Here is a 21,179-nt window from a genome sequence, read left to right on the forward strand (position 1 = left end):
AGAAGTAAAGAAACAGATGTCAGCTGTGTAGGAGATACATTTTCATAAATCGCTTTTGTACCCACATAAAGGAAAGGAAATAACCACACAACAAAAGGAGTCATTGTTCAAACATTAATAGGCACACACCTACTCAAAAACACACACACACCAACCAAGAGCACAGGCACGAAGTTAGCCTCACTCACTGTTTCTCAAAATGCACACACACATGCACACACTCAAAAAGGACTCATAACATCTGCTATATTATATTTTATACTGTACCATTCTTAATACATTACTAGCAAATACCACTATACAACATATTGAAGTCGCAGTTATTTTGACCCTAAAATACTTCGTATGCCGTGTTTGTTTCATGACTGACAGTATTTTTTATATGTAACTGTAAAATTCCAGTTTTGTCTGAATGAATCTGAGGCCATGCAAAGTAGAAAACTATGGCATTTCTGAGAATTCATTTGAAATTTAAAAAATAAATAAATAAAAATACAATGAAAAATATGCCAAAAATTATTACAATGAAAACTTTATTTTCCTCCAAGTCTGCAAGTTCTTGGGTGTCCATTACAAATTCAGAAATTCAGAAAAGCCGTGTGATTAGAAAGCCAAAAGATGTTTTCTGAATAGCTAATCAAACCTCGGCTCTCACTTTTTCCGAGTGGGGCAAAGATTAACGCAGAATAATGACGCTCTGAAGCTGACCTCAGGTTCAGGGGTCCACGTCTCAGTCCTGCTGTAATTACACACTTGCTTCATTTGCTTCATGCTCCCGTGACCCTTTCAATACTTTACCGCTGTTGCACCATGCTGCACTCATACCTCTGTCTCATTAGGATGGAAATGTCTGGGTTTTTTGTGTTTTTTTAATTAAGCAATCCACTGTGCCTCTTTTTGCTTACTTGCATGATTATGTGAATGAATGAGTGATTGATTGGCTGAATGTTTGGTTAATAATGGGTAATCAGGGCACATGTAGAGCACTGATGCAAACAAATAAAGAAAGGAAAGAGACAAAGAACCCTTTGTTCGAAAGTGACCTGAATAAGAGACAGAGAAAGAAGTGAAGCTGGTTGTTTACCGTGAGCTTGTGGGAGGCATCGATCCTCCGCCCCAATCTGTAAATTTAACCCAACAAAGTGGCACGAGAATTTAAAGCCTAACTGCTTTCGGCTCCAGATCTTGGCGACCGATTTAAGTAACTCCACAAAGAACACACACTACGGCTGACACCATTGGAAAGCCATCATTTTTGCTACAATTAATTTAAGTCCACTGAGCGCTACATAGGCAGCATTTGTTAAAAAACATAAACACGCAGCTGTGCCCTGTAGAATTGCTCCTATTGGCTCCATTACAGTCAAGATGGTAGTGAAGATATCATGCCTAACTTTAGTGGATCATAACGTATAGGGTATGGAATTAACTCCAGATACTCCAGCTCAAAATATGACAACATTTCTATGGTTTTCATGTCTGAGCTATATCAAAGGCCAAAATGTGGCCTGCAGTAGACAAGGCAAGGCTTTTGTTGTGTTCAGCCAAGAAGACTTTGGGAAAACGTATGCCACCTACCAGCAAGTTAGGAGGAGTGATAAATCACGAGTCAATCACGGCATAAAACAGTCAATGAAACAGGTTTTTTAACATTTATAAATCACAGCAAACCGTGAGATGGCCTTGAGCATACAGTCATAAAAGTGCAGAAAATATATTAGGCTGACTAGCCCTGTAGTTTGTGAGATAAATTGGTGACAGAAAGACAAACACACACACATACACACACACACACACACACACACACACACACACACACACACACACACACACACACACACACACACACACACACACACACACACACACACACACACGCACAGACAACCAAACATGTGATCCCTGCCAGGTTTAAGCCTGATGGAGATAAAAATCAATCGTCAAGTTTGTGGAATTAATCAACCAGTTCACTGAAACTCCTTTTTCTTACTTGCATGATTGATTGATTGATTGATTGATTGATTAACAACTGGGTAATCAGGGCACTCACAAAGCACTGACATAAACAGGTAAAGGGAAGTGACCTCAGTATGAAGGAAAGGTAAAGAAAAAAGTGAAGTTGGTTGTTTACAGTGATCTTGTGGGAAGCATCGATCCTGTGCCCCAATCTGTAAATTTAACCCAACGAAACGGCACGAGAATTTAAAGCCTAATTGCTTCCTGCTCCAGATTTTGGCTGAAGGCAACCAATTTAAGCGACTCACCAAAAAAAAGACACTACGGCTGACACCATTGGAAAGCCATCGTTTTTGCTATGATTAATTTACGTCCGCAGAGCGCTGTGCGGGCCGCTCCAAGTTAAAAAACATTAACTATTCATTGAGCCCACAGACACGTTTTCGCATTTTGACACAGACAGAAATCAATTCACTTCCTCATCCGTCAAGGTGTTCAAACATTCTGCTACCTGGCAGGGACGTGTCAGCGGGTTCAATCCATCACAGTGTGCGCTCACCACTGATCTGACAGATGCACTTGTAAAAGGTCCATCGCTTCATGTTTTTCAATCAATTCAAGTCCCACTCTCGGTTGTTTGTCCATCAAAGCTAAATACTCCAGCCCGCTACATGGCTAACATCTTGAATCAAACGTTCCTGCAGTCCTTGTTTGCTGATTATTCTGAGCCCATCTGTCATCTTTGACAGAATACAGCAGCTACTTTATGGTAGCATGTGAGGATCGTGTTAATTGGTGTTGGTGCTTTAAATCACATCGAAAGGCTTTCAGCTTGTAAACAGATGGATCTGAAAATTAAAAATCGGCCCAAAAGGGGTAGTTGGAGCGGTAGTCAATTGTCACCCCCCTACCCATCCCCTCCTCCTCCTCCTGTACTCCGCAGCAGACACAGAGGAGGAGTAAAGTTTGCTGATGTTGGAACAAAGGTTATACCCTCTATGCTGACAGTTGCACCGGGAGTAGTTAAAGTAAAATGACTGTTGGAGGTCAGTGGTCACCAGAGAGTGATGCATGGATTTCGGCCCAGAGATGGCTCGTCTCCAATGGTCAAGGTCAGAGCCAGATGTCCTGGCCTCAGCCACGGACATGAAGCATGTGTGTTCACATTAGGCTCCTCTGTACTTTTTTTTTATACCTCCTGGCCATCAAACCAGACATGTCATTAACAGCATTTTGTTAAGTCTTGTGAAATGGACCTGCTGTATTCCACACTGTCTGACTGAAATAGATATTTAAAGGCAAAGATTAAATTCCAACATGAATATTTATAAGATGTATTTCATAGCCACAGCTCAATAAAGTTTAACTCTCCTTTTACTACAAGATGGGAAGCTGTCAAGGTATTAATTAGGGCTGTGCAAAACTGCATGTTTTAAAGATGGTGCATTAGCAACATCATCTGGTCTGTGCAGTGGAATAACGTGAAGTTTTTGGGTTGTTTTTTTTTTTAAACACAACCCTGCAGCCTTGCTCTAATTTATAATTTCTGGACAGCAAAGTATTTTATAACTGATAATTTGCAATTTGTATAATCTCTGGTAATCTGTCTTTAATCTTGTGGGCATGATATGCAGACAATAAGGAGGCAGCGCTCTCTGTAGTTGGATAGTTTATCTTTAAACCAAAGAGTCATGACAGGTACTTAAGCACAGCCTTATAAATACAGTGTTTACAACTTTTAAAATTTGGGAATCAGGAGACTTCACTGATGTTACACTATCATGCGGTGACGCATGCTGAGATTTTTAAGTTCACCCCAGACATAATTGCAGGCATATAAAAAATACAGTGCTAAGAAACATAATTTGCTATTTGATTTTTTTTTCCCAAAAAATTATCAAGTATAAATTCTTCTTAAAAAAAATTGCATATCACCATGATTTAATTCAATAACACAGTTATTAGCACTGACCGCAGAGCAACCATGCTGATATCTTGAGCTAAAATCATAGACATTAAAACACTGCTAACAACATGGAAAATACACTAACATATTTTAATGACCAAAACAAACCACAGAAACATGTTACCAGTAAAAGCAGCAAAGTCTGCAAGCTTGTTCAGGCAGGCAACTCCATATACATGCATCATACCTCACTCACCATATATCATCTACAAAACACACTCTCTCAGTTTGGTGGTTTACTTAAGCTGCAGAAATGTCCTAACTCTCCCTCTGCCTTGTCCATGCCGCTGCTGCTCTGCATCAGCTTTGCTGCCTGCTCCTTCAGCCCCATCTCCACACCAGCATCCAGCTACGGGGCAAGATATTTAATCATCACTCCCTAATATCTCATGTAAAAATATCTGCAGGGAGTGATGAGGCCAGAGTCTAAACACCAAATTAACTATTTTCTACTGCTGTAATAAACATTTTAAATGTTTGTTGTCTGACTGAACGAGAAAGTGCACTCAGTAAAGTACAGATCTCTGACTGGTAGCCGCCCAGGCTAAGATACATGTCATTCACAACTGGACTTTAACATTTTTCACATTTGTTATCTGTAGGCTACAGAACAACAATCAACACAATTAAAGCATACAAAAAAAAAGAAAAATATTTCACTGCCTGCTCACTTACTTACGTTAGAAACTGGTTATTGTCAAAAACCTCACAATTCAATCCAATTTTGATTTTTTTGGGGTCATGATTCAATTCGATTTCAATTCGATTCGATATCGACCCAATTGCTCAGATATCGATTCAGCTATGTGTGTTGATGTCAGAAATACCTACATAATTCATTAATACCTTCTGATATGTGTTCAATAAAGTGTGCATTATCTGTATTGATTTAGAACAAACTGACACCAAAACTTATTTTACCATTACATTATTCTTTATTAAATAAAAATTAAAACTAAAATAAATTTACAGAAAAGTCCACATTTTTACCTGAGCCGCACTTAACAAATGGAATAAACATTTATGCAGAAATTGTCAACCTGCATTTGGTTGTGATCCACAATTTTTGCGGCAGCAACAGGTTGCAAAACATCTGTGTGGTGTCAGCTGAAATGATTACGTGGTGATGATGATTAACCTCACACGTCGTAACTACTATCAACTTCGTGTATCCAAACGTCGGCTTTCAATGCTGTCTGCGCTGATTTTTACACACGGTTATCTCGAGCCACTGTTGCCATTTTTATGAATAAACAACAGTCGTTATTTTGGAGTCAAGTAGGGCCTCTGAACAACGTCAATCACACTCTGGCAGCATTCACACTGCCCCCACAGGAGTGGGGCGTCATTACAACGGAAATAATCGATTTCAGGATTTTATGAATCGATATTGAATAGGCAAAAAACATATTGCAATGCACTAATGAATCATTTTTTTACCCTGCCCTAACAAATACAAAGGAAAAATGACAAAATCAACAAAATCTAAAAAAAGTCTACAAAATCAGACAGGCAAAACATTCTGCACCTCTGGTGTGGTGTGACTCCGTGCAGCAGACAGAACAAAACCAGGTCCCAGTAAGACCATGGAGAGATTCACCTGGTGGACCTGCCCCCCCTCGCAACATCCTTATAGTCAAGAAAGCAGCGAAGATAAGAAATGGGTATTCATTCATCTTGTAATATGCCCAATTTGTTGATCACAACATATAGAGTATGTAATAAAGCTGCAGCTTCAAAATTAGACCAAACCTTTCTATGGATATCAATTTATGACCCGTGACAAAAGCCAAAATATATCCTGTAACAGATGTTAGGCTTTGTTGTTAGCCAAGACAATTTCTCGAGCAGACAGTTAAAAGAGCACACAAATAAAATAACACATGATCCCCTCCAGGTTGATGCCTGGCAGAGATAAAAATCAATAATCTAGGTTGTGGAGTGACTCTTTTCTAATTAAAAAAAAAAACATTTTACCAGGATTTAATATTGGCCATCATAGAAATAAATAATGGACACAATAAAAAATGTTATGAAAAACTGAGCATTGTAATGTAATGAAGCCATTTCCTACTTCTGACTCCCCTTGCATAAATTATCAAGGCTTCATACTGTATGCGCATATTCCAGTGCACCGAAATCAATTTTGTGAAGTACAGTAAATATCATTTAACTTTCATGCAAAGTTGTTCTCATGTCTCAGCACCTCATGTGAGGCGTCTCCTGCATCGTTTCTGCTCCCTCCCTCTCTTCCTGCTTTCTCCCTGCTTCTTATTTATGGAATTGATTTTTGCTTTTCAGGTATTACTTTACCATTTTTAAATTTCAAGTGGATTCTGTATTCACATTGTTGAATATAAATCCTTTTCAGTTGGTGGCATGATGAAAAACAACTTCTCCAACCCCTCCTCACTCTAAAAAAGGGGCTAAACAGAGTATCTGTGTCGCAGCACATCATCATCACTTGCTGGAAATGATTAAAAACATCTCCTCAAGCCGACTCATAATTTGCCACTTAGCTAGGACTTCCTGTTAAGTGGCAACCTACAGTGATGGCGTTGCACCTAAACCACAGCTGAATGTAAACATGATTAATGATGTGAAACGCATATTTAGCCCATGGTTGAAGGCAAAGGGAGAGGAGGCAAGAGAGAGAGAGCGCAGTGGATGATGGACCAACATGTGGTAATTAGCGGATAAGGTAAACAGCCATGGGGGGAGCCAAAGGGCGGGTTCACAGCCTGTTAGTGGATGCTCTCGTTCTGGCGTTAAGTATCCTCAGGGCTCATGGAGGGAAAAACGAAGGAGGAAGTCAGGAAATGCTGCAAGTTCACTGAGCAGCAGTGGGGTGTTGCTATGTGTCCAGTCTCTGTGTGTGTGTGTGTGTGTGTGTGTGTGTGTGTGTGTGTGTGTGTGTGTGTGTGTGTGTGTGCGTGTTCACACAGAGCTGCAGCACGCTCTGTGCTGTGAGGGACTGCACTTTAACCGTCTCCTTTCATCAGTTGGAGACGGCATGTTGCTCATACTCACAATTGATTGGTGGTTGGCCTGTAACCTTGGCAACACAGGCTGGAGGGGAAAAGATATTTTTCCAAATGGTTCAAAAAATGGATTTGGAAAATGAAATGGTGCCAGCTAAACTCATTGCATTCAGTCATTTGACCTTCAAATCTTCTTTATGTTAACATGATAAAAGGAAATTTTAAGAAAACATACTACATGCTGCAAAAGAAAAAATCAGCATCTGAAAAAGCTTTGAACCTTTGCTGTCAGGAAGCTCATATGGAGGAATGTGAAAGACAAATAAAGTTCTTCAAACACCATCTTTAATAAATGATTCATGACTTTCAAAAATAATATGGATTTGTGTGCTATGATCTAATTCAAAAAGAGGTTTCCACTGCAAGACACCTGGTGTTTACAAAAAGAAAAAAAACAAGAAAACTATAAAATGCATTTTTGCAACAGTGCTTTTTAGCTTGCTTGATTCTGTTGCAAGTAATGCAGTTTATTACAAACACATCATGCATTTCCTCATGTGATCATTGAACATATGGATGGTTGTAAGTTAATTAGAAAAACACACCTGTGTGATGTTTAAAAGATCTCTTGAGGGACAACTGAAATGAAAGGTGTTTTTTTTTGCTATCATCTAACACCTGTAACTTACTTTAAGATTCACTTTTTCCACAAGCACACACACATGCACACACATATACTGTACGCCCAGAGACATGCGTGGAGAGAGAGGAAAGGAGGGAGGGAGATCTTGACGAGAAGATGAGAACATATTTGTTTTTGTCAGATAGCTGGAGGAAGAATTTAGTCGATGTTAATGAGAGGCAATTAGTTTTGATTAAAAATGAGATTGCTCCCCTACATGCAATGTAGCTATATCAAAACAAAATAATGATTAATTTCTGTTGGTATAAGACATTATTGTCGACAGCAAAAAGTACCCATGCAGCAACGGTACAATTGCTCTGAGGCCGAAGAAGGAGGAAAAACATCCATTTAGAGACTCCACTCGGTGTTCCTCTGGAGTTGCTCATAATATAGCGCGAGAGGATTTTTTTTGTGTATGTGTGCACATATACAAGTGTGCACTTGTAAAATATGTACACAAAATATATTTGCGTAGGAGGCTTACGGTATGTGTTCAACATTTTTGTGATGATTCCGCCTACATTTTAAACTCTGGTTACTCTTTATGTTTTTAATTGTGCTTTATTATTGTTTATCTTACTTTCAATGCTCATTAGCAGCAGCTAGGCTGTTACATCTCCCTGATTCTTGCCTCCATTCTTTGGCTGCCAGTAAAAACACAGACTTGATTTTAAATTCACTTATTACTTACACAGCCTTACCTGGCCTGGACCCTGCATATACAGCAATGTTGTTGGGCACCTTTTCATAGCAATCAGCTACTCTGATCAACACCTTTTATCTGTTTCCTGTTTTTTTTTTCTTTTTTAAAGGTATACTATGCAGGATTGTCGGTCACTGTTTGTAAACAGGCCTGCCAGCAAAAGTGACAGTAAAAGCCAACCACAGATTCACTCTTATTTGGCTTTTCTTTTCCTTTTTTTTTGGCGCTGTGTCTCTGAGATGCCACCTGCTTACAGTCTGGCACATAGTCGCTCCCCTTTTATAGAGCCTCGACCTGACCTGAGCGATGTGGGGGCACATGCTCATAAATATTCTGGAAACAGAAAATAAGAGTAAGATCAGAAAAACAGGCAGAGAACAGAGTCTCTGCAGATAAATACACAACCACACACACTTCAAGTGGGTTATGAGTGATTCCTGAGAGGAATTTCACAAGCCTTAACATTGTTTTTGAAGAAAATTCTGCATATTATATCTTTAAATCCATTGTTGACTGCTCTTGTGTGGCTATAGCTACAAAACTTTAAACAGCCTTAAAAATAATCTCCATATCTTCGTAAATTAGGTATGTATACTTGTATTTGTATGTTTGTATTTTATCCCCTATGTAAAGTTCTTTATGTGTTTTTAAAAGTACTACATAAATACAATTATTAATATTAATTAAAGTTCATTTTTAACAAATACTTTGCCTTTGGTTATTTTGTTACTACTATCAGTATTTGTATTGGAATATGTGTGTACATACATAAAACAACACCATCATTTTTTATAGTTGACATGCACACTACACTTTCAAATTCATCTACCTCAAGTATATAAACCGCTAGGCAACTTCATTGTGTTGCTTGTATATGTATATACAGTACATGTTTCTATATTTATACATACTGTTTGCGTGTATAGTTGTATTTTTATCAAGTGGTCAACGTTTATGATAGTAACAGCTTTGCTGTCCTTGTTTTCAGCTGTGTCTTTATTGTGTGTACACAGAGAACAACAATAAACCAGAGTAAATGTCCTTACATGTGCTCACATACTTGGCCAATACATCTGATTTTGAAATTGAGAGTGTGTCTACACATATGTCTGTGTGATAAACTAACCTGCTTTGTTGTGTGTCTGTGCTCACCTTCCCCAGCGTCCATTGTAATTGGGAAATGGTGGTGTGAGATGGAACCGTGTCTGGAGGGAGAAGAGTGCAAGACTCTGCCTGACAACTCTGGATGGATGTGCTCCTCTGGGAACAAAATCAAGACTACAAGAGTGAGACCTCACGCACACTTATGCCTGCATGAACAGACCTACACTCGAATGCACAGATGCACACGTACATGTGCAATACATGTATACAGTATGCCTGTTCTGTATGTATTGTACATGTGCGTTTAACCCCAGCACTGCACAGTATGCAAAAAAAAAAATCATATTGAAATTATTCTGACAATTACAAAAAAAAAAAAATTAACAATGATGTGATTTTTGCTGGGGTCTGTACCAAACAAGCACATTCCCTTACGCCTGGAATGTGTTTTGTAGGCCGGGGCATCTCTGTAGCACCACAGTGCTTCATTTATAATGGTATGTTATAACATATTTTACCTTTATCGAAATATTTCAGCTCCTGCGACTTGGATATTGCACTTGGCCATAATGCATTTCGATAATAATTTGATGAATTGTGCAGCCATAACCCAGGCATACACACACATATGCACATGTGCACAGCAGCACACATTTTCACACAGCGTGTGCCTAGATGTCAGACAGATTTCACTTTGCTATTCAGCTTTTCTTCTTGGACATGAAATCACTAAAAATAACACAACATTGTGTTCAATTACTTTGATTAAATGCTTTCACAAAGCTTCTCTGCCTGCTTAATTTTTAATTCATCCTCTGCCATTCAACGATCAAACATGCACATGGTCAAACCTGCAGGTTAAAAGGATGTGTCACAGTGTATAGAGAATTCTTACAAAACATATCAGTGCCCTCTGTATAACAAGGTGGACTCTGTTCAGTGTAAGCAACCTAATCTAAGGGCCCATAGTAGTAAAGAACAAACATAAAGCAGGCAGTAAACAAACAGGTGGGCTCTGCCTCAGGCCACACTCCTCTCAGAGATAAAGTTAACTGCCACTCTGCTCCTCCACCGCCTTTCGGCTCTGTAAACTGACTCCGAATGCCGCATGCAAAAATAATGAAGGGAGTTAAGTCCTCGAAGCCAGCGGTCCAGCACTCTGTGACAGGTTGATCACCCGATTTGTATTCATTTAATTGACTCGCCCCCCTCCACACCTGCTCGCGATCAGCAAACCTCCTGCCTTCTCTTAGTGCTTGGTGACAATGACTTTGAATAGAAGCAGAGACTAATGTGATGGTAGGCAATGAGGGAACAGCCAGTGAAGGTTAGACCACACGGGGCTTCCCAAGGTTGTTCTGCAGATTTATATGTCAGCAGATAGACATAAAGCTTTCACTGGACCCTTCACAGCCACCACTGGCCCAAAATTACAGAAAGAAGTTGATCGAATGGGGTCTCTCCATCCTGCCAAGGTAAGGTGCGGTACTTGGTTCACTCTAAAGAATGCATCTCTAATTCTCAATTCAGTCCTTTGCACAATTTGAAATAAGTAAAAATTGTCTTCATATAACAGATAATCTCTTCTTACGATATTTTAATCAAGACTGTACATTTCTGCGCACAAATAGAGGAGGAGCTTTAATACGTATCTATGAGTAAAATGGCTTTGGTCTTATCTAAACTTTAAGAGAAGAGGGCCAAAAGGTCAGGCCGGAAGCTGCTTTTCTACCCAATACACACGTGTCCTTTTTTCTTGACCCTCTCTTTGCAGAACACCCAGCCATACTCCCCTTTTTAGCTTCCGGAAGCAAAATGCAGAGGATGGGTCAACAGAAATTGAGCTGCATTCTTGCTTCTGTAAAGGTTAGTCTTTTTCTCAAGCTGTTCTTTGTTTTTGTTTTCCCGTCTCTCTCTCTCTCTCACACGCATCACTTTACTGCACTTGAGTGTCAGGCCTTTAGAAGTGGGACCAACTCATGTTCAATGATATCTCATTAACCCAAATACTCTGTGCAAAATAATCAAGTGTGTGTTTACATGCTGTGCATGATTAGGCAGGCGTGACACAAATACTCAACGCACCGCCACCCACTGTAAATATTTATCACCCGGCGCAGGCAGCACGCGCATAAATAAAAAGTAGGAATTTTCATACAAACGGTACGTCGATGGGTAAACATGCATGTGCTGTAGCAGCCTGCTCGTGGAGTACCGCAGAAACACACACACAGAGCCAGGTCCACCCCTTAGCAGAGCCCTGCTTTCTGTGAAGAGTGTAATGGCAGGATCAGTCACACTTCCATTCATTGCCTCCTTTGTTCCATGTCCTGTTTTTGCTATCAGCCACTGTGTGGGCTTGATTACAGTGCCTTACACTGGTCTGCCAATCCCATTAGTCGCTAATCTGTGACATGCTACTTGCTCCTCTGTGTGTGTGTTTGTGTATGAACGCACGTGTCTGATGTGTTTGATATGACTGTGTTTGTGTACCTTCACACATGTGTGTGCGAGACCCCCGGGCAGGCCTCTTCTCTTTTTCGTTGTGTGGCTTCTTATCAGAGGCCACTTGATATCCTGATCCCTTCCTCTGAGGGTCTTGTTGAAGCAGCTATCAGCACACAGCATAGCCCACAGGCTACATAAAAGGCCTTTTTATCCTGCACTCTGCTCTCTTTTTTAATCAACATTCCTCATTCACCTGCCTCTCAGGCCAAATTGCCTCATTTGTATTTGTGCTGTCACAAACCAGCAAGCCCACAACACAGCATTGTTTTTGTTTTTTTGCTATTTTTTTTTTTTATTCTTAGCCATTTTTATTTCACCTGCAGGTTTTTCATTTGCTCTGAAAAGTGTCAGTGAAGCACAATTAGGCACATGCACACATGTTCACCAGCAAAAAGACTTTATCTCCACCTCTCATAATAAATTAAAAAAAATAAAAATAAAAATTGGCATGAATAGTAAGAAGCCAAAGCAAAACCAGTGCCTGACGCCCATGTTTCTTCTTTTTCTTTCTTTATGTCTTTCAGAGAGGGAACCCTTCATTGCCTGTTCTGTAGCAGCAGACAAGGCAGGCCCTTTTGTTTGTGGAAGTCACAGTGAGAGCGAGACTCGGGGAGCATCTTCCAAAAAACACTCGCCCACCATAGATCTGCATTACCCGCTCCGCTCACTGAATAGATCAATCCATTTCTGCTCCCTCCGAACAATTATACAGGCAGAATGAGCGGGGCAGTAATGAAAACATCTCTTCTCCCATTCGTTCTTCTCCCCTGCTTTTCATGATAGCGAGAAGAATTATGTTCATTTAATAACCTCGCCGTTAGTGTGCTAGATTGGATATGAATTTGTCATCAAGGCATACATACGTAATACAACCTTCATCAGGCTTTTAATGAATTTTAATGGCTTTTTTTTCCCACCGTTTCATACTGCAACTCATGTACAGCAGTTATTTTAATTGTATAAGGCCACAGCATTTCTATTTTGGAGTATGTAATTGTTCAAATTAGTGAGTGCTGAGCATCGAACTCACCGGCATCTCTCACACTTTGCAGTGTGTGTCCCGTTCAACTAGTTGGACATGATATACTTGCTGTTCAGAGACCCACATGTCCCCTATTAAAAGGAGCAGAGGGGCACTTTTTCAAACAAAGTAACACACTGTGACAGGATGTAGCCCATCTGTGAGACAGTTTCAGAGCAAAAGTGACCTGCCAGCAGACGCATCACCATCTATAATTTGTCACATCGGGAGACGGCACTCTGCAGTTGATCAAAAATGAACTCCGAGCGGCCGTGCTACATACAGTTCACCGAGAAATCATCTGTTCCATCACTGTGCTTGACAACACCTCTCCTCCTCCTCCTTCAGTCCTGTATAATGTCATCATGATGGTTCACTTTAAATTATACACAAATTGTAAACAGTGTGTCGTTTGAGGTGAACAATAACATACTTTTTTTTTAAAGTATGAAATTAAGAGATGCAGACAGAGATGCTAAAAATGGCCCTACTGACATTTTGGTTTAGGGGGAGGAGCAGTGCTACTGATTAGTTTATACCCATTCTCTTTTTCCATTGTCAATGTCACATTAAATGGATCTTGATGTATTTTGTTGTCTGGAGTCTTCTGTTTTTAGAGGGTGCTGTTTAGTGCTGTTTGAAGAGGTTTCTCAGCTGGCATGATTGATTTGTTCAGCACTAAACAAGAAAGGGGGGAAAGGGTAGGCTGTGTTTGCACTAAATTCTTTTGCTAAGGCAATTGTCCTTGGCTCCTTTTACTAACTAAAGACTGAGTAAATTGCAATTTAATGCAGCCAGAAAATTAGAATGCAGACGGCTTAGTTGCCAGCAAGGATGGGATAGGCAGGAAATCCTTGAGCAATCCGCCACTACCTGCTGCACTGTTCATTTGAAGAGACAAAGGACAAAAAAGAACAGAGGACACTTTTAGTCACACACGCACACACACACACACACACACACGAATGTGGGTTGAAATGACAGCATTTGCATACAACCCCTCTTCTCCCACTAACAAACCTCTGGTGGATTGTTTCTGAGATAGAGAGCGAGCCGTAATGTGTAACCTGTTACTGCTCTTGTTCTGACAGAGGTCATTCTCTGCTATAACATTTTGATACGTCGCCGTACAGTAGATGACACAGATGCAAATGCCGGACAGATGAGCCCGCAGGATCGCTGTGTTTAAGGATCATTGGGAAAAAGGGACCAAATCTGTACAGAAAGAATCTGACACTCTGAAGCCATTTAGAGCACGCAGGGGAGCAGCTGTGGTAAAACTAACTAAATAGGCATGATGCAGACATCAAGGGAGTACGTCTGTGCTACTAAGGGTTTCCTTAACATGCGGCTGACAGACAGCTCATTCTGACATCTGTTTTAAATCAGTCTGTCTTAAAAAAAGGTTTTTCTTTGAATGAAAGCTGCCAATGGGGTTCCACTTGTTTCTATTGATGTTTCTAGCTCCCGTATTCTCAAACATGATAGACCTAGAAATTATTCAGCACATTCCTTTGCAAGCGCTGTGTAATACTTTAAGTGTACAGCCTGTTTTCACTCCCAACTCATCAAATACTGCCGCTTTGCCAGTGATGTTGGCGTTAGACACCAGGAGAGAGGCACCTTTCTCACTGGTATGCTGTGCTGCAGGCGCATCTATTTTAGAGGCAGCGGGCAACCAAGCCCCCAGGAACACTGGTCAGCCCTGCTTCCATTTTTTCCCCCCAGTGGCCACTTGCAGTATTGCTGCAAAAATCTCATGCAACCCGAAAAGCGGTTTGACCAAAGACAACCAGTGTAAAAGAGACATTTGTAAAACTGTTGAAAGGACACCTGGAACTGCAAACAAATTCAATCATGTCTTTTTCTATTCTGAATTTATAATCCATGAGGTTTAATTTTTGTAAAACTTGCATCGTGCCAAAAGAAACTATTTTAAAATTTGTGACGTCATCACAGTCTATGAGCTGAGTGAGAACTCGTGGGCAGGGACAGCGGGAAAAACACTACTGGTCATACTGAGTGGGCCATATATTGTGTAAATAAACCTGGAAGATGAAAAAAAAAATAAATAAATCTGTAACCCCCTGTTCATTTCCTGTGCAAATTTTAAACCAAACAGTGGTGTTTTTTTCTCTAAAACCTAACCGCGTGCTTTTGTTGCCTAAATCTAAAGAAATACAGCCTAAAAAAAGCGTTTTACCTATTTTGGAAATTTATTTTGACAGTATGTGTGTAATGAGCAGAAACTGTACATTTCTGTGAAAAAGGAAGTGGATATTGAAAAGATACAATGTATGTAAAAAGCAGGAGGATACCTAGAGGGTCATATTTAGACGTGTAGGGCCACTGACAAAGCAGCGTTATTGGATGAGTTGGTACGAAAACGTGTTGAATTGTGCCCTTTTATTATAATTAAGGAAACGTTAAAGACTTATTAATCTGCATCTTCTTCAAAATACATGAGAAAGGGCAGTAAGAGGACATTTTTTTTATTTAAATGAGTGCAGAAGTTCATGTGAAAATAGTGGAAATGCTAAAATTCCTGGAGCCACACCAGGGGCAAGATGAATAAAGGATGTGTATAAACAAAAACTATGTGTGCGCTTTTTCAACGCATTAACGAATAAAAGAAGAATGTGCGTACACATGGTTTTATCTGGGATAGCTGCTGGTGATATGATGAGAAGGAGATTGAATATAAGTTGAAAGATGGATAACATTATTTTCAGGTTGATTGCTCAGTTTACTGAATGTGTTTTTGCAGGCTACACAGCATTTTGTAAAATGCCAATCAAAGCCACATTTATTAAGTTGATTTTGAATTATTTATGGGATGGATTTCATGATTATTTTTATTTATATTTGTCTCCCTGTTTATGATTAATTTTATCTTATGAGGCACTTTATAAAGTCAGTTTCAACACGAGCGCTGTGAATGAATCACTGATCATCCTTTTGACATTTATTAATAATGATTGAGATTCGACCATGATGATGATTTGCAGAAATGTGATTAATGATACAGACACTACAAATTGTCACAGCTGTGCATAATGACAGCTGCTCTGGCAACGCTGGGGAGAACCTCTCCGACGCAACAGTGATATTGCACTTCTCTACTGTTTTTTCTCATTGACAGGTTTAATAAATGGAGGAGCAGGCACAAGTGTTGACATGCAAATTGATGTTTAAGGGAATTTCCTCATTCATTTATGTCGCACTGTGGGTGCGGCCATGAGGCTTGTGCATGTGCACCCAGCCCACAATCACTGAGATTTATAAAACAGAATCAGGCATACTCACAGCAAATCTGATGAAAGAATATGTATACATTTCTAACTTTGTGTGTAGACAAAGTTAGTTTTAGTCGTGAATCTACAGTTTTATGCATCTGCGTTCTAGATCTGCAGCTGGACTCATGTCTTTTCTGTGCTTTGTTCCTTGCCTATGACCAAACTTAACTCCTTAACAAAGACATCAAGTCTTTAAATCCATTAGTAGGTTTTTGTGATACTTACAGCCCTGCTCACGAACAAAAAAACTGAAAACTTACAGTACACGCGTTGATTAAGCTGAAAATGCAGAGCTAGAAATGAGATGAGGTGATGATGATTTTTTTTGTTATTTACATTAGGTGATTTTAATTAAAATCCCATGAGACAAGTGCATCCCATTGGCAGAGAAACCAGTCTACCACTTAAATGACTTGCTAAAAGTGAGACTTCTGTAGTGCACAAATGATTTTTTCAAATCAAACCGTCTACCAACAAAAAAACTACACTGCATTATGCGTTACGCTAAATTAAACCCAAATTATAATGCCCAAGAGTCTCCTGCTTCACTGACTGTTCTTTGAAGCATAATCTCAAAATAACACACAATACATACAGGTGCACACATGATGCTACCCATAGAACATGATCAATAAACTTATTTGGCTCTCTTTCCAGCATGTCCAACATTTTGGAGCATCTGAGATTCTCTTTGTGTTACAGCTCACATAGTCCCAAAGCATCAACCTCCACAATCAAATCCACACACCTGGCTACCACCTGCCAAGCCTGCTGGAAATGTCATGGCTGTATTTCTTAGTTGAACAGGATTATGGGATTTCTAATTGGCCCCACAGCATGCAGGGAACTCAGATTTCGTTACTGCATCTTAAAGCAGTAAAGTAAGTGGAAAATATGATGAAAGTGGGCTAAAGAAAATATTCTGGAAAACATTTACATGCTTTTGCTGCATAGACGGCATAATAGGGCAAGAAACGTACTGTTGTAGACTTCATGCACACAGTTTTTATTGAGCTTCAGGTTGAGCAGGATGCTGAAAAGCAGGACATTCAATAGCAGTCTCAAGGTTGCACAATGTACCATTGAAATGTGTCCAGGTCTGCAACTGAGGATGAATAAGAGTCCCTGAACCAGAGTCACAGAGAGACAGCTCAGACTCCACAGCAGGAGCCCTGATCCCATTTAGCAAAGCCAAAGTCATTTTATCAGGTTGGAGGAAAATCCTTAGCTGTGATTGGCTGGCTTGGTATGAAGGTGCAAACTAAAGGGGGTGAATGGGCAAGCTGGGGGTGTTAGGGATGTGGCTAAAATGGTCTGAGATGAAGTCAAAAATATCAATTTATGAATCAGAGAAACACAGCATGGAAACACACCAGGGATATATTGTACAAATAGTTTTCCAGATATATCCCAGTATACCTAAAAATGCCAAACACACCTCCATTTTCGGTGCTGCTTCCACTCGTATAAGCTGTCTGTTTTTTGTAGCAGCGGGAACTGGGAGGTGAGACGGGGCTATACAAAGCCTCCACAGTTCAAAAGACTCCCCCTTGTTTTTGAAACGCGAACGGAGCAATTCCTCTGGGTCTAATCCTCGCACACTTGTATGCCTTTGTTCTATCTAAGTGTATGTGTGTTTTCTCTCCTCTCCTCTTCCTCCTCTGTGTTGCAGATTCATCCCAGGACCTAACAGAGAGCTCCCATTGCAGGGCCGCGTGCCAGGCTCTTCCCTTCATCTACCCTTTCTCTTCCCACCGAACGGACTAAAACTATTACATCCACGGCTACTGACTGGATTACCTGGGACCACAGAAAGGATATCCACCCAGATAAAACAGCTTTGCTCGCGTGGTGCCAAGGATTTGAAACCAGACTAATCCCCTGTTTGATCAATGAGCCCCATGTTGGTGACTCTCCTCTTCCACACAACTGTGGCCAGTTTCCGACCTACTCTGTCTCTGTTTCCCTCACTCTGTCTCACCCTGAAAAACTGAAAAAAGAGCTTAGGGGTTATTTAGAGGTTGTTAAAACATTATTTGAAGACATTCGCCCTGCCTGACGGTAAACCAATTTAGGAGCTTACATGGACCTGAACACGGGATCCACAGAGCTGAGGGCAAAAGGAGGGAAATTAACTTGATAACCTTTTATTTCTGTGTGGACGGAATTTGTATTTGACTCGCTACTCCCAGTAGGACGGCCCGGCTGTGACATCACGGAGGTTCTTAAACACTGGATTTTCAGTGACGGGGACCACGAGCACCCTCCAATGACTTAATGAAGGATCTTTGTGAGGGTTGGGAGTCCTCAGGGCCTCACCTTCATCCTTCATGACGGACATTTTGACTTTTATTCGTGGGCATGCCCGATGTAAATTCATGAGCACTCCTTTTCTTTGTATGTTAGATAATTTGTGTATATATACATATATAAATACATCACATATAAGAAGACAGATCCAAGAAGCTGAAAAATATATTTAAGACTCTATTAGGGGCTGGAGCACCATTGTGGGATATTGATCACTGAATATAAGTACAGTTCATCCAGAGGCTGGTGTCCCAATACAGTGTGTGTATAGGACTGCTTTGCAGTAAATGCTTGCTTTGGAAAAAGCCACAACTGAGTCATAAAAATAAGTATTGGTCACTGTCGTCATTCAGCAATGTCCTTGGTAAAGCCAGAAAATGCTTGTAGTTTCTGTAAAGTTGAGGAAAACACTGTATAGAACTGCCTCACAAAAGAAAGCAGCACTAACAAAAACCCCTGAGCTTCGGGCAGTAGGGAGATAAAGCAGCAGTGGGAAAAAGTCGGACTATAATCGGACAGTTAGTGTCTATTTCTGCTGTGGAAAGTGGTCATGGGCGACTGCTTGACTGTGTTTGTCGCGTAGATCTCTCTCTCACACACCAGAGAGGGATGATTTATTCAAAATGACAGTGAGAAAGTATTAGTCACAATGGAGAAACATACAGTTATCCCCCAGTAGATATAAGTACATTACAAGACAGCCTTATGAGAAATAAAAATGGTTTTCTATACTGATATGCTGTCTCCCATTCCTTCATATGGTAACTGATACTTTGAGAAATATTCTTCTTTTGGCAATTTGATATGTTGTAATATGTGGGTGGAAGATCTTGTCAGAGTTTCATTTATATGATATGTTAACATTGTGAACAGAGTTTTTGCTTGAGTAAACAAGCAATCAACAACAGCGCGAGGCGAGTGTGAAAATGACTTACGGGCAGATGACACACACACACACACACACACACACGCAGTAAACACAGACGAATCTGTGGTGCTTCATTTATACAATTCCCTTTGTGGCACAGAGGATTTATCAGAACAGCGCATTCAATTCATTCCCGCAATTAGAATAAAGATTTCCAATATCAGGGCAGGCAAAATTCCAGATGATTTTCAATATCAACCCTCTCTCTCGGCTGATATGAGATTCGTTTCTTCTCCCAGTGGACGCTCTAGCGTACATTCATCATTTAGGAATTTGGCTAGTTTCATGGAGCCCCGGCACCTCGCTGAGCAGTCACAGAAGGTATGAAAAAGACAGATGCATCAATCTCCCAGCGGTCTTGCCAGAATCATGAAGGAATATGCAAAGGGAGAGGGAGCGAGAGCGTGTTTTTTCCTCCTCAATGAGCCGTTCCCGTCTTTGTTTCCTCATACCTAATAGGATTCACTGTCCTGCAGTCTTATTGAGCTTGTGCAAAAGAAAATGAGTCAGGGAATGTGTTTGTGTGCGCGCGTGTGTGTGTGTTTGTGTTTGTGTACAAAAATGTCTCTGGGTGCTTTTTTTGCTGGTGGAAATGGATGCATGTGAGTGTGTGCATTTGTCTGTTTTACCATGCTTTGGTGTGTATTTATAGAGAGAGTACCCAGACTCAGTGAGACAGGCGTCCCGCAACAGCGTACTGTGAAGATTATCCTCAAATTCAGTGCTTGTGTAGAAAATCAAGGGATTTCTCCCTCTCTACTTATGCAAGTTCTAAGTGGATTTTTGCTTAAAAGGTGCTTGGGGATCAGAAATGGAAGAGGTGCTTTTTCTTATTCTCTTTTATGCACTCCTTAGCTCTATCCAGAAATGATGGAGTCGTGCTGTGGAGGGAGGTCCTGCTCCATTTTAGGCAGAGCATAAAGGAACACAGCATGAATAGATAACAGGGGCTGGGTCCTCCTCCCCCTCCACGGTGCTGTGCAATCTCCGAAGAGAGACATCCATCAAATCCTGCCGACCTCCCACCGAGACACAGAGACAGCCATGTCCACATCACGCTGGACGGCTAATCAACGCCTGACAGCAAGGACAACCTTTTTCATACAGCCAAGACGTGCGCAGAAGACGCCGGACTGTGTTGTTTATAAAACTTGCATTAGTAACTTCCAAGGGTATCTCAAGTAAAACACAAACTTTTGCCCCACATACAAGTTAAATGCTTTTAGGAGCTTTTAGTGGGAGCCTCTACTCCTCTTTGACACCACTTCCTGTGCACTTTATCACATCCATATTCTTTAATTATTTTGCATAGCAACCTATAATTTGTGGAAAGGGCAGACTCCTTACCTGTGGGGGCTTTTGCGGTCTATAATTATAGTCATTATGGGCATGACTCACTGCGAATGTCGCCTTTACAATTAACATCCACTGGAGCTGGACAAGTAAGAGCATCTCAAAATCATCATTACGTTAAAACTCAGTCTCGGTGACATTATATTACCAGATGCCCATTTGCCATAAAAAGTAATGATATCAGGCTTATTTCAGACTACAATCTTGATTAATCATTTTAATCACTGGACATAATAAAGGGGAAAACTACATGTCATCATACACAGATACAGCTAAAAAACTAACAAGCGAGTAAATGATTAAGCCATGTTTCCACCAACCCTCCTGTAACCTGACATGTATTGTACACAGCTGTATATCTTTTGCAT

General features: G+C 40.4%; 1 protein-coding gene across 6 annotated transcripts in view; it reads left to right on the plus strand.

The window, feature by feature from the left end:
- tafa1b (TAFA chemokine like family member 1b) overlaps positions 1–19,265 on the plus strand; it is a 133,516-nt gene extending 114,251 nt beyond the window's left edge. For 2 of the 6 annotated variants that reach the window (XR_015778426.1, XR_015778429.1), the window contains exons 4-5: positions 9,453–11,261; positions 17,893–19,265. Coding sequence is in view for 1 of the 6 variants with exons in the window: in XM_088086581.1 (XP_087942707.1) it covers positions 9,453–9,577; positions 17,893–17,910 (143 nt within the window). In the remaining 5 variants the exon portion in view is untranslated. The other 4 variants (XR_015778431.1, XR_015778430.1, XR_015778428.1 and 1 more) reach the window with 4 other exon arrangements.
- The last annotated feature ends 1,914 nt before the right edge of the window (positions 19,266–21,179 follow it).

This window comes from Plectropomus leopardus, chromosome 2, assembly GCF_026936395.1.
Source record: "Plectropomus leopardus strain MGB_pleo_1.0 chromosome 2, ASM2693639v1, whole genome shotgun sequence".
Classification (NCBI taxonomy): Eukaryota; Metazoa; Chordata; class Actinopteri; order Perciformes; family Serranidae; genus Plectropomus; species Plectropomus leopardus.